General features: G+C 45.1%; 1 protein-coding gene and 1 long non-coding RNA gene across 19 annotated transcripts in view; one reads left to right on the top strand and one right to left on the bottom strand.

Moving 5' to 3' along the window:
- Positions 1–13,800, top strand: part of tcf7l2 (transcription factor 7 like 2) — a 107,929-nt gene that overhangs the window by 86,176 nt on the left and 7,953 nt on the right. For 7 of the 18 annotated variants that reach the window (XM_085466391.1, XM_085466389.1, XM_085466382.1 and 4 more), the window contains 6 exons: positions 3,787–3,919; positions 6,367–6,469; positions 7,413–7,499; positions 11,831–11,971; positions 12,058–12,220; positions 12,440–12,548. In XM_085466391.1, coding sequence (XP_085322517.1) covers positions 3,787–3,919; positions 6,367–6,469; positions 7,413–7,499; positions 11,831–11,971; positions 12,058–12,220; positions 12,440–12,548 — 736 coding nt within the window. The remainder of the gene's footprint in view (positions 1–3,786; positions 3,920–6,366; positions 6,470–7,412; positions 7,500–11,830; positions 11,972–12,057; positions 12,221–12,439; positions 12,549–13,800) is intronic. The other 11 variants (XM_085466388.1, XM_085466386.1, XM_085466384.1 and 8 more) reach the window with 3 other exon arrangements.
- Positions 9,686–13,800, bottom strand: part of LOC146703255 (uncharacterized) — a 42,915-nt gene continuing 38,800 nt past the window's right edge. Inside the window, exon 3 of the long non-coding RNA XR_014921974.1 lies at positions 9,686–9,976. This is a non-coding gene — a long non-coding RNA (uncharacterized LOC146703255). The remainder of the gene's footprint in view (positions 9,977–13,800) is intronic.

The raw sequence follows: 13,800 nt of genomic DNA, 5'->3' as shown, positions 1-13,800 counted from the left end.
TTCTTTTTTTTTTGTTTTGTTTTGCTTTATATCAAATCATGCGCACACACATCTCCCCCCTTCCCACTATTGCTGTTGTGTTGTTTTCTGTATGGTGTCACTCCATGTGATTTGGATTCCGGCCACTTGCGTGTTCTGGGAGAGGCAGTGTGCTCTGGCAGCTTTTTCTGCTTGCTTTGGAATTTGGAGGACCCCAATCCATCACGCCACTGTCATCCCCACGTCCCTCACCCCTCTCTTCCCGGTCTCCCTTCCCTGCCCCGGCCTCACTACAGCTCATTAGCGCCCTGCAAGCTGTTGTGACAACTCATCATATCATGACATGAAGCAGGGAGACAGAGGCTCTAGCCCCCTGCCCAGCCACCCACTGGGCCCACAAGGTCGCCACCTTCACATTTAGGGCTCAAATTGGCCCTGCAAGGTCCCACCAGGCGGAAATGCAAGGCCAACAGCTTTTTCCTGTCTGGCCTCCACCTCTCTGTCCCCCTCCCTTTGTCTTACTCTGTCCTGCTGTCACTTTATTCCCCCCCTGACTTCTCCTGTACCCCATCTCCCTTCCAAAAGGTCTGACATCTGAAAGGCTTTTCACTGATGGAAGTTACCAGCTACTATATATATTATATATAGTTTTTATTTATGCACTTGCTGAAATGGATTGAATTTGCAGGAAGAGGCTGATTATGACCCTATTAAAACATGCAGGCTTCCTGTGAGCATTTTAACCTCACATCTGGAAGAAAGAGGAGCGGATCAGAATAAAAAAAAGAGCCAAGGCGATATTAATAACACAATCAAACGCCAACAACTGCTGCTTCTGTTTGTGTCTGCTGGGTGGATTTCAGCAGCAGGTGCCATATCTGTGTCCTGGATGTGGAAAGAGTAAACGTGCTCACTGATGTTCGCACAAGAGGGTGCCCTTAAATTTTACTTCAGGCTGTTTTGAATGCGAAATCTCTTTCTCGAGCTTGCGAATCAGCTCGTCACATCTGCAGAGCGGCGCATCCGTCTCCTGCTATATTTGTTTATTTTCACGACATAGGTGGTGGGAAGGATGCGAGTCAGCGGGGGTGTAGGGGCAGGAAATGTTCTTTTCTTTTTACCCCTGGCTTTTGTGGAGCAGGGAGAGTAAAGCCTCCCACGTCGCCTGCTTTTTGTTTCCCTGTGTGGGCCCTGTGCGGCTCAAGCACCCAGCAGCCTGCTAGACGAGTCCTGGGCCTTGCATTGTCCCACAGTGGGCCACAGGGCAGGTGCTGGGCCTCTTTTCCGCAAGGGACCACCGGGTACTGTCTTGACGTCAGCAGGAAGTTATGATGATTGCAAAAAATGCAGAGTGTGCGTATTAGCTGATGGAAGAAGGTCGATATCAGCTGACTGATTGATGTAAGCAGGATGTAGATAACACAGTGGGGGCTAGTTTGACCAATTCTTGAGTCCTCAAACTATAAAGGCTTCTTTTAAAGGACCTACCTTTAAAGTCTTGCAACAAACACCAAAACTTGAGTTTATGTTACAGTGTCCTTTTTCTGGCTTCACGTTTTTCCACCTCCAGCAGGCAGTTCAGCCTACTGCTATTTGCATCACTCTGAGCTTTTCAGGAAAAAAAAAAAGAGGACACTCTTATACCACAAGTGACTGTGATGTAAATCGTCTGCCCTCTACTTCTCTCCCTCCCTCTTAGTCCCATACACACCCTCTCTAACACCCTCTGTCTAAATGTGGACTCAGTGGATGGGCATTTTGAACTGTCTTCTCAATGGCCGGGGTCCCTGGACAAAAGAACTCATTTAAAAGTCCACTAAAGCTTTTTCAGCGCAGAGAGTTGAAGAATTGACAACATTCTTTCACATCATTACCCGAGGGAGGAGCGGAGAGACGTGAAGGAGGAGGTTAGGAGGTGAGCGATGAGGTGGTGGGGATGGGGGGACAAAAAGAGGGAGAGAGGGAGAGACCGAGGCCGTCTTCTAGCATTCAGCTGCCGACTCATCGGCCACATTCAGCAGCTGCCGTAACCTCTATCACGATTGTTTTTTCCACCTTTTTTTCATCCCTGTATTCTGGGTGTGCAGATCAGATAAGGATTCCCTAAGCAACAATGAGTGCCTTCGTTTGTGTTTCTTTTTAACGAATCCCATTCCATCTATTCACCCCTCCAACCCTGACACACAAACACACACACCCGCCCCAAACCCTCTCTCCCTTTTCCCATCCCTAGCCTTTTCAGCTCAGGGCTGTGAATGAGTCCCAGGAGTCTCTCTCTGCCTCCCTGGAGTTCTGCTGGGGTTCATTAATCTTTCATTGGGACCACGGCAATAGGGAATGCCCCCCACCCCTCTTCCACACACACTCTTCCCACTCCCCTAGCATTGCCATTATAGAATAGAGGTCTAGATGGCCATGCTTGTACCAACCATGCAGATAGACAGCTTTAACTACCCAGTGAAAATTTAGCACGGGACTCTGAATGGGCTGTTGCTGCATCGGGCTCTCACACAGACACGATATTAACTTCAGCCTCAAACAGACTGGGCGGATGATTAGTTTGCAGCATTAATCTCTGCTCACATTTGTCTTGCCCTGGGCCTGTAGTTTTGCATTTGTATTGTCAATGAGCACTGGGCAGCTGTGTATCTTATGCATGTATCCCCCCACACACACTCCTCCTCCTCCCCTGCCAACATCTAGTCCCATTAATGTTTTTCAAAGTCTTTTGGAAATGTGCCACAGTGGAGCTTTTTTTTCTTTCTTTCTTGCATGGGTTAAAGTCACTAATGAGGGTGTGTGGCCTACGAGAGAGCAGACTGAACACACACATACGCACGCAAGCAGCTTGGTGTCTCACTCCTCTCCCCCTGAACATATCATCCATGTTATGATAAGCCTGATTAGTGCTGCTTCTTTGACTGCTGAGGGCAGGATAAGGATGTGTGGGTAAAGAGGCGAGAGCAGCCTCTGCCACCAGCCTAATCTACAGCAGAGCTCTAATCTGGTTATCTTGTGGTTGGGGACTGTGTGTATTAGTCTGTCCCCAGCCCTGGCCTGATGAGAGGGGGGCTGAGCTCCGGTTAACACAGGGGCCCACGGCAGCACACCCCTAAAGCTCAACTGTAATCTTTGGGTAATTGAAAAAAAAAAAGGGGGGGGGCCTGCGCCACTTAGAAGCACAAAGAGAAGATTACATAGCTAAAACTAATTTGGCAAAAATGCAGAAATGGATTTACGGCCCCACCTCTTCTCTCCTAACCCTTTTATTACAATACACCCATACCCTCCGCGAACTGGGGCCCTGGGGGAATAGATAGAGGGAAGGGGATAGCAGAAGGAGGCTCGAGAGCTGAGCGGAGAGCTGCTAATGACTGCGGATATACGCGCGTGCTCCCTTGATTTTTGTGGTTTACAGATGATCGATTACTTCACTTACAACCGTGGTTAAAAGTGCCTCATCACACATCAAACTCAAATGTGAACAGGCAACCCCACAAGCCTCTTAGATTGTGTTACCGAATTCCAGAGTGACACCACAGAAGTGTTTTTAATTACAAACCATGCTATTTTCACTGTGGTTTGGTGGTTTGGCGCCTTGAGTATACCCAGAATTTGATAGCTCTTCTTTGGAGAACTTTCAAGTTGTAACTCTATGGCAGGCGCCTGCAATCTTTAACTCACATCCCAAATATTAACATCCTCGCCTCTTTTTTTTCTCTCTCTCTCTCTCCCCTCCTTTCCTCTTTCTTTATCGCTGTCCATCTTATCTTTCTCTGTATCCTCCTCCTCTCTCTTGTCTCTCAGTCTAATAAGGTTCCAGTGGTACAGCACCCCCACCATGTGCACCCTCTCACGCCTCTGATCACCTACAGCAATGAACACTTCACACCGGGGAACCCCCCACCTCACCTACAGACAGACGTGGATCCCAAAACAGGTACGGTCCGGAGTGTTTTCACACAAGTTTAACTGGCGTGCGGAGACGGGCGTGCTTGATTTCTGCTCGAAACACCTTCAGAATTAAGTGCACTTGTTTTCCAAAAGCGACAGGATGAACCTCCCGAAAACCCAATTATGTTCCGAACAAATTAACAATAAGTCTCAAGGGGTGAAAAAACACATAAGCTTCTCTTCTTTGATAAGGAACCACAGCTCTTTGAACAGTATGTAGTCGTGTTCATGTCACACTTTCAATGCAGGTAATGTGAAAAGGAATGAAACAAAAAAAAAAGCTTATTTTATCCATTAATTGCTCATTTGATGACTTCATAAACATGACTAGCACTGTTTACAAGATACTTAATGTAGGACAAGGTCAGCTCAAGTGCTTCTTATTGAAAACTGCTGCTCTAATTTGTTTCTGATTGATTCAGCTATCATGCTCACTAAAATTGTTTGGTTTTGATTGAGGGGGGTAAAAAAAAAAGGGCCTTACATTTCAGAACAACAACCTTGCAGAGTGCCTCGTAAACTTCTCGTTAAACGTGGAATTCAGTAAACAGCCACCGCTCTAATTGCCAATGCTCAAAATAATACTGCCACTGTAGTGGGAGCTCTTTACTTTTAAAGACCAGCAAGCACACAGTTTTCAACTAAGTGCACAAAACCCCTCGGTATGAAAGATTTACACAGACTTTTACAGGTTTTCTCCACGCCTGCTTTATAGCCTGTTGATCCTGCAGTCAGTGTCCATGTTTATACTCACAATTCAGTCTCCTACATTCATTCAGCGCACTTTTTTTAAGGCAATTTCATTCATTTCCACGAGCATCTTGACCCAGCACTTAATTTTGCTAACTGTCATTCAGCCCGTCCTTTCAGGTTAATGCATTTTCAGTGTGCTGAATAATTTCATGCTTTTCAGAGGTCTCTGGTGAATTCACTTAGTGTTTTAGGTAATAATGTTCCCTTATTATGATGGCCCTTACAAAGGGGAAATAATGTGCCAGCTGCTGTTTAATGTAGTGCTTAATGGGGCTGCTTAATTGGGCACAGTGTTTAATTAATTAATGAGCTATATTAGGTCTTGAGCGTTGGGTGGCGATGGGATAATTTTCCACAGGCTTTCTTTTTTTCTTTTTTTTTTAATAGAACTCACTTTTGGTATAACTGTACTCCCAAGAAAAGTTTTCTGCTTTGGATAAAAGAGTCCATACGTACCATAATTCCTCAAGAGTCAGATCCTGGATGAGCTAAATCAGCTGGGAACAAACACCAGCAGAAGCCAACGTCTTTAATCTATGAAGATTCATCTGGGTTTACGTTGGCTTTGTTACCACAGGCCAAAATACCTGAAGCATCAGCTGGATGGGCAAAAAGCAAGCTGTGTGGAAGAAACGCACATCAGCCAGCCAAAAAAAGAAAGAAATAAAAAATGTCCCCCAGTTCCTGGTCTGCTGCACATAAACCCCTCCCTGCCACACTTTTACACTTGTCTAGTGTTCCCTGTTTGAAGTTTGTCATGAGAGAGAAAGTTATTTTTACTGCTGGCTGTGTACGAGACCTTTTCAAGGCATTCGTTCGGGGCAGCTTGTCGATGCAGCTCCTTCGCCTGTCAGCTGCCACAGAGAGTAAAGGCAACACCGTGGATGCTGTGATTGCTCGGCGATGCCCTCAAAAAGAGCTGTCCTTAAATTGGATATCTTTGTCACCGTCGGTGGGTGAAAAACAAAATTTGCTGCTTGTTTTATGCTAAATCTGAGGATCACTTCAACGAATGGAGACTGATGATCGGATATTGGGGTTTGATCGTCACTGCGTTGTACTTCTGGTAGCATCGAATGTAAAGCTAATTGACTATTAATCTGATTTAAATCCAGAAATATTGAGGTGAATTTGAAAAAAAGGAAGCTCTTAACTGCTTTGTTTATTCATGTATGTAATAACTACGCCCATACAGCGAGGACTGTCAGTGTAAATCAGCGGGCAGATTCAACTGCTAGCCTCATATTGGCAGCTCTTTGATCAGATAGAAAGCTTTAATTATGATACTATGTTTTGTTAACTTCTAAACCGCAGTCATTTTATATCATTAATCTTCTGAGTCACCAGACAAATGTGACAAGAATCGTGTTGGTGTTTTTTCCTCACCTCTCTTCCCCTCTGCCTCTTCCAACACACTGTGCCGCTGTGCCGCCTCAAAGGCCTTTGATCAGGAAGTGTGATTTAGCACTGTGTACATTCGATGCAACAAGCCCTCTTCCTCCTCCTCTTCCTCCCATCTGCACTCCTGTGATGTCTGCCCCGTTCATATGTGAAACTGAACAAAGAAAAGATCCCAGCACTGACAAAGATTTTGGTTCTCCTCTCTCTGTCATCGTCTCGTCCTGTCCACCTCCTCTCTCCTCCTGTCATCTTCTTTTTCTACTTTTTCTTCTTCCACAGGAATTCCAAGGCCTCCACATCCTCCAGATATATCTCCTTATTACCCACTGTCACCTGGCACTGTCGGCCAGATCCCCCATCCGCTGGGATGGTTAGTACCACAGTAAGCAAATCCTTTTTTTACTTCTCTTTCATCTTTATTCTCCTGTGAGTTGTGCGGAAAGGCTAGAAACATCTTCATGCTGTGATGATTGCTAAGCATAAAGGTGCGCATCAAGCTAAACCATTAAAGAGTGGCACTGTAAACAAGAAAAGTGGATATTACCTTTCATACATTTCATTTATGGATTTATGGACACAGTTTTAAAAGCTTTCTCTGTCTCTCACTGGCCCACCAACTTCCACACTCGCTGCTTAACCATAGCAGCAGCTCCTTTAAGCCCTCACCAACCTCAACTTGCTATTTTGTGTCAAATACTATTTTGCATGTCTGTGTATGGTTCAATTAGATTAATGAACTGTGATTGCCCGTATTTTACCCACAATTCCACATAGGGGCTCTCCCCTGGTAACTCTTGTCAACACTTGTTAATATGACAAAAGGCTACAAATTAAGCTCTGTTAATTTAATGTTTTCTCACCGCGATCTAAATACCGAGAGAGGCCTTGAGCGCAGCCATGGCGCCCTTTGATTTGCTGCACTTTATTTTGGTATAAATTTACATTCATTATTGTTTGTCTTTGGATGTGTAGACCTCAATTAGTGTGATGGCTCCATTAAAGAGACCCGCGCTTCGTCTTTAATTATCACAACAAAACACCTAGTTCCAGCTTGGGGAGGAACGGGGCCCCACTCTGTCGACACAGAGAGAAGGGTTATGAAATTTAATTAGCCATTGCTATCAAGATTTGTGGCATTCAAATTGTTCAGAGTTTTCCTCCCTTTGATCTGCGCTCTGCAATCCCCTAGATTTTTGTCCTGATCAAATGAGAATAAAGAGGCCCACGGTGGGGAGAAGTGAGAGACAGAGGGCTTTAGCTTCTCCTCTTCCATCAACTCTGTTCCTTTACCTTTCTGTCTTTCTTCTTTTCTTCCCTCTTCTTAGGCAAGGTCAACCTGTTTATCCAATCACAACAGGGGGTTTTAGACACCCCTACCCAACTGCGCTCACTGTCAACGCATCCATGTCAAGGTGAGTTAAGCCCTAAGAGCTAAACACGCTTGTTCACATTTGCTTGTACCTTCACTGGTGTGTGTTTGTGTTGGCTGTGAGGGCAATGCGCAAGCAGCACACACACACACACACACACACACACACACACACACACACACACACACACACACGCACACGCACGCACGCTCATGTGCACAAACAGTGAGCAGAAACTTCTCCCTTAAGGAGCGCTCCCACTCCCCCATCTCTGTTCAAAAGGCCAATTCTCCAGTGTGGGGCTTCAGCTAGCATGCTCAAATATTAATTATATTTATCATTTTCTAATGAGGCCCCTGAAGAACATTTACCCCCGCTGCATGTCAGGCTGATGTGAAATGAGATGGGGCATGTCCTTGCTGTGAGTTTAAGCAGGCAGACAGATAAACAAACAGCAACACTTTGAAGAGGACTACGTAATATAAGCTGGGGTCTGACACTTGGCCAGTGCTTTGGTCCAGTTCATCTGCTGCTCTGGACATTAGTGCACCCATGGGAGGGCATTGTGTGTGTGTGTACTCGTTGCCATCTTTTATACATGTGTATCTATTTGTCAGTCAGCAGTTAGCTACTTATTGTTCCCCTGAGGAACGCACGTCTTCTCTATTGTGTGGGAAGTGACCATAATTAATTTAGGATGCCTGAAAACCCCATGATTTGTGGGTCTGGATGAGTCAAAAAAGCACCAAGACAGAAAAACAAACAGCCTCCCACTCTCTCCACTCCCACTGCTCCTCCCTCCTCCCTCTACATGCCCCTGCAGCAGGGGACTTTGGACGGCGCTGGTTTGGAGTCTAGGGATGAAGCCAAGCTTTAGTTTAATTACAGCCTGATTGGAAAAGCAGCTCCTGAGGGCGGCTTGTTTAGACCTCTGTGACATTGATGGATCATGTAGATGCAGGAAGGGAGCAGTTTCAAGAGGGAATTATGTTTTGTGAAGCATAACCCTGAGAATAAAGGGTAGCTTCATTTATAGGCTAACCTAGACGGTTTACTTCAGTTTTTTTGCATCTGGTTTTTTAAAATTCTGTCTTGCACCAATTTTGCTTTCTCGTTGGAACGATGTCTGCATTAGAGTCAGATTGGGCCCCTCACAGCCCATCCCCAGCAAGTCTCAAGTGCAAAGGGTCAGATGGTGGGTCTATCCAGACATTGGCATCTGGCAACAGTACCCAGCCAACTTGGGCTTTAAGTGACTGCTAATTTGGTCCCTTAATGACAGCCTCTACATTGTGATCATCTTATTTCCAGTGCGGCTAATTGAATATACTGGCTGGGGTGTGGGGGGGGACTGGCCATGGGGAAGAGCTAATGCTCTGTGATGAGGCCCCTAATTGAATTAGTATAACTGAATAGATGGAGGGCTCTGGGAGTTCTCTGGTGAATGGGAGGGTTTAGTACATCACCCCCCTCAAAATGAGGGGAAAAAAATGTACTAGCTGACAAAATCTAGTAACAATTTGTCTAATTGTGTCAGCAGCATAGCAGAATCCCTTCATCACAGCCTGCTTCAGCTTGTTGGTTTTGTTTAAAGATCAGGCCACACTGCTGTGATAGCTCAAACGATTTGTAGCGTGCAGGCTGGCTGCGGAAAATCTGAGAGAAAAGACATCCTGGCTTGTACTCTTGTTGGGAGTTAGGTCTTTGCAGGAGAGCGCTGCTTCATATCAGTCCCGGGTGCCTTAGCCCGAACTGAATTAGGATTCAAGGAATGAATCCGGTACCTCGTAGTCCCCCCCCCCCCATGAGCACCTTACACCTAGGTCCTGTTAAAAAATACATTCTTGTAGGAAGGGAGGAAAAAGAGCCAAGGAGAGTAGAGACAGTCAGCGGAGCAAATGAAAGACATTATTTTGATAATAGGGTTGGAGCCAGTGCCGGTCCCCCATATTGTCTGTGTGCGTGTGAATGTATGTGTGACAGGTGGGTGGATGTAGAGGCCCCCTTGCCCCTTGTGCTTAAGCCTGCCCTTTGATATGTTCCCCCGTCATCCCACTCCCTCTCTTTTCCTGGTTAACGGGAGAAGCGCACCGGCCGGATCATTATACATTAAACAGGCACGGGGGCTATCGCTTCACACTGGCAATTAAATGGCACTGGCTGACACTGGGCTTGCTGCGCCGGTGACCCCCCCCCCCCCCTTTCCCACCAGCCATTCTTACCTTTGAGATTGAGACGTAGGAGCCCCGGGGTTGGGGTGGGTGGATGGGTGGGGTCTCCAATGCATCTCCCTCTCTGTGTTGGCTAAATTGGTCCAAGGCGCTGCTTGCTGCTGATGAGCCCGATGATGGTGATGATGATGCCCCCATGCTTCAAAGGGATGGCCGTCATGTTTAAACCATAACCTGGGCCGTGCGGTGGCAGCAGGAGGAGGGGTGGAGAGAGGAAACGAAGGAGCGTGGAGGTGGTGAGGGGACAGGGAGGAGTAGAGAAGAAGAAGAGAGTAGAGAAAAATAGATCTTGGAACAGAGGAAATTTTAACAAGTGCACAGAGAGAGAAGGAGGGAGGGGTGAACAGGGAGAGAGGAAACGGGGTGAGTGAAGAAAATGCAGCAGCCTTAATGATGGGCGATATGCAGCCACTGCTGCCGAGCTCCCCATCATCGGATGACATGGCACAAACACCAATGTGTCAGTGATGAAGGGAGAAGAGGGGAAAGGAGAAAAAGAGGGAAAGAGTTTGAGGGGGAGCACTGGCACTCCCCTGAGATGGCCTCCAACAGAAACTAGTTGTTCCTGGCGAGTTTATCCTCATCATTATATTCTGGCTCGGAGCCATGCAGCCAGACACTACTGGATAATGAGCTGCTTTAAAAAAAGAATTATTTCTCCTTTTTCTTCTCCTTCATCATCCTCTCTTCTCTTGAATTTGTGTGTGGTCACGTGGAACTAAGGCACCATGCTGTAAACATACACATGAACGTGCATGTTCAAATAATCGCACACAAATAATTATTGTCATACATACACTGGCGCATACAGAACAGCAGAGTCTTATGGCTGTTCTAGCCGGTGCGAGCGATTTTTATAAATAAGAGTTTTTGGCCTCGATATGTGGCACAGTTGGAGATGATGAAATGATGATAGGAGTGCAGAGGGATGAAGATAAAAATGTCAGTGCTGCTGACAGTGCTGAATAGGCAGAAACGAATGGGGAGGAAATAAATACAGACCCAATACCGGAGTGTATGATAGAACATTTTCATCTAGTTTGCAGAATTCCTTGATAAGAGATAACACTTCAAGCTTTACCTCTCCCAAATCTGGCATTTTCATATCGTTTAACTGGCAAAATGCAATAAACTGAAATCTTTGATCGCCCCTTGTTATCTACAGCTGAATGATGGAAATAGTAATTGCCAGTAGAATCGTATTTGGAAACCATGTGCACACCTATTGTATATGTCATTTGTTATAGATGGCAATGACATGTGCGTGCTGAGAAGTTCTCAGCTATCGAAGGCATTAAACTATGAAAACAGGAGTTCAAGGAGCCCTCAAGTCCTAGACGAACAAATTAAATTGGTAGCTTAACATACCATCGGAAATTAAGAAAACAAATGGACAAGACTAGCTAAAGCTGCGGCTAATAAGCTTTTAAGAGATAAAATGTGTTAAGAATGACATGGCCCTCAACAACAGTCCCAGTTTCTTAGGGAGCCATTGGGAAAATTAATTGCACAACACTAGTTAACAGTATTAATAAACAAAGATCATTTTTAGCTAACATATAAAATGTTAGCTAACATATAAAATGTTAGCTAACAGCTTAGCTTGCTGTTAGCTAACATTTTATATGTAAGCCTTTCCTCTAAACCTGTGTTCTTTCTGTTGACCAGCAGGAGGCGTTACAATTTTTTTTGATTGTCTCACATTGAGCTGTGGCCTCAGTAAAACATCAGTTACTGGTTTTATGTCTTACTGAATTCAGCACGATGTTTATTTTTTTTCATGTTTGTCCCAGTAGTTAGAGACGCATGATAAAGCTACCATATAAAGGATCCAGTATCCCATCAAAAAAATGGACTGGGTGTAGTGTGGATTTGTAGTAATTAAGCAACAGAAAATGACCTTTTTACTATTTTTTAAGCTTTAGTGACTGAGTAAACTGTCATTTTGAGTAGATAAGTCTATAAATGTTTATTAATACTTAGGAAATTTTCATGTGAATGTTTGTATTTAGTGTGGCTAAGGGTCAATTCCATTTCTGTGAAAGAAACTGAAAATACATGATGTGCTTTGACGTGTAGTCTTGTGTGTACATGTGCTCCATCTTCTCATTTCACCTGTGTTCATTCTGACGATTTACACAGTCTTCTGTCCTCTAGGTTCCCCCCACACATGGTGCCCCCTCACCACAGTTTGCACACCACGGGCATCCCTCACCCAGCCATCGTAACACCCAACGTCAAGCAGGAATCCTCGCACAGTGACATCAGCTCTCTCGACAGCTCGTGAGTAAACTTTCTCCTATTACTGACTTTTGGTGACCACTTGGAGATAGACTCTGCTCATCTCACTGCTCTCTGCCCCATCACAGGAAACAGACAGACGGTAAAAAGGTAGAAGAGAAAAAGAAAGAGGTCCACATAAAGAAACCTCTGAATGCCTTCATGCTCTATATGAAGGAGATGCGGGCCAAAGTGGTGGCTGAGTGCACACTCAAGGAAAGTGCTGCCATCAACCAGATCCTGGGGCGAAGGGTAAGTCCTACCAGCTTATTCGCACAAGACATTCAGCCATGCTGATTTCAATCACAACATGGCTGTAAAGGGCCTAATGGGATGGAAGAAAAGAGTCGTAGTTAATGATGACATACTTTGGGATTTACAGAAAGTACACAACATGCACACATTCTTCTATTTTTATCTCTGTTCTGGGTGAAAATCTCTTCTTTCTGTGCCTGGTTTCTCATTTTGCAGTGGCACGCCCTATCGCGGGAGGAGCAGGCCAAGTACTACGAGCTGGCCAGGAAAGAACGACAGCTCCACATGCAGCTGTACCCAGGCTGGTCAGCACGAGACAACTATGTAAGTTTTTAAGTTTACAAGTCGTATTAGCCTCTTCTTTCCCCCCCTTTCGCTAGGTCACATATTCAAGGCCATTTATTTTTGCTTTTTTTTTTCCTTTCTTTGCCCCACAGATCAAAATCTGTTCATGTAGATCTAGGACAAAAATGCTCTGGTCTTAAATCCACCTTATCATGCTACAGATAATGACAGTCCAGTAAGGAATAAATAAAGGATGCAAAGTACCAAGTCTTAGTATTAATTTGAGTGGGTTTATCAGTATAGAAAGCATTTAGAACACAGCCCCCCCCCTCCCCCAGGGAACAAAGGTCATTTACAGACATATGTGAAGTCAAACTACATTATATTTAAAATATTGTGCAGTCTGTAAATGCCCGAGGTCCCTGGTCCATAGTCATCAGCAGATGCTTTGTAGCTTCCCCGGTGGTGCTCTCCCTGCCCTTTACTGCTGCAGCCTTCACCTCATGACTGCTGCCATGCCTCTTTGCCTTTCCGGTCTTCAGAAAGTGGAATTAAGCCCAATCTGATTAAGATCAGATTACTGACCTGGCCGTTCCAGGGTGTTTAACTTCTTCCCCCTGAATTGCTCTGGGGTTGCTTTGGGTAAATGTTTAGGTTTGCCATTCTGAACGGGTTTAGAGGCATTTCGGAGAATCCTACCACACTAAATGCTTTTGTATACTTCGAGTTGCTTCTATCTGCAGTGAAATCATCAGTAAATGCCACTGGCCAGGTTGATATTTTGTCATTATTCCACAGAACTTGGTTGCACAACTCAACCTGTTTCTTTTTGCATGTGTTTTTGTGGATTACCGAGGGGTTCAACATCATGATTGCTGGCGGGTACATCCTGGAAAGCATCCTCGGCATTCAAACATTACTTGCTGACATTTAAAGTTCGTGAGCAAGTAAATCTTACCTCATAAAAACGTGACCAGGGTGCTCATTCACACCTGCTTGTCTAATAGGGGCTATAAATTAGTCCTCCAATCTGAAAGAGTCGTAGTTGGTTGTTGGCGAGTTTTACCTCTGTGCACATGGGTTTTCAAAATATACACATGTGATTTTGGAAAGACAAGTACCTTAAATGCCACTTTACATGGATACCTCAAACCACCTTGAACTACAATGCTCGGTAATGCTCAGTGAGCTTTGAGCCACGTGAGCAACACATAGCTGCCCAAGAAGTGCAGTATATCCCACATAGCTCTTGCTATGTCATTGTAAAACTACTCAAATTAAAGCTGAGATTT

The sequence above is a fragment of the Copadichromis virginalis genome, linkage group LG8 (genome assembly GCF_057382275.1).
Source record: "Copadichromis virginalis isolate Kocher_CV1m ecotype Utaka linkage group LG8, C_Virginalis_male_GT1.1, whole genome shotgun sequence".
NCBI lineage: Eukaryota > Metazoa > Chordata > Actinopteri > Cichliformes > Cichlidae > Copadichromis > Copadichromis virginalis.
Note: the sequence above shows the minus strand (reverse complement) of the source record. Positions and strands in the feature narration are given on the sequence as shown.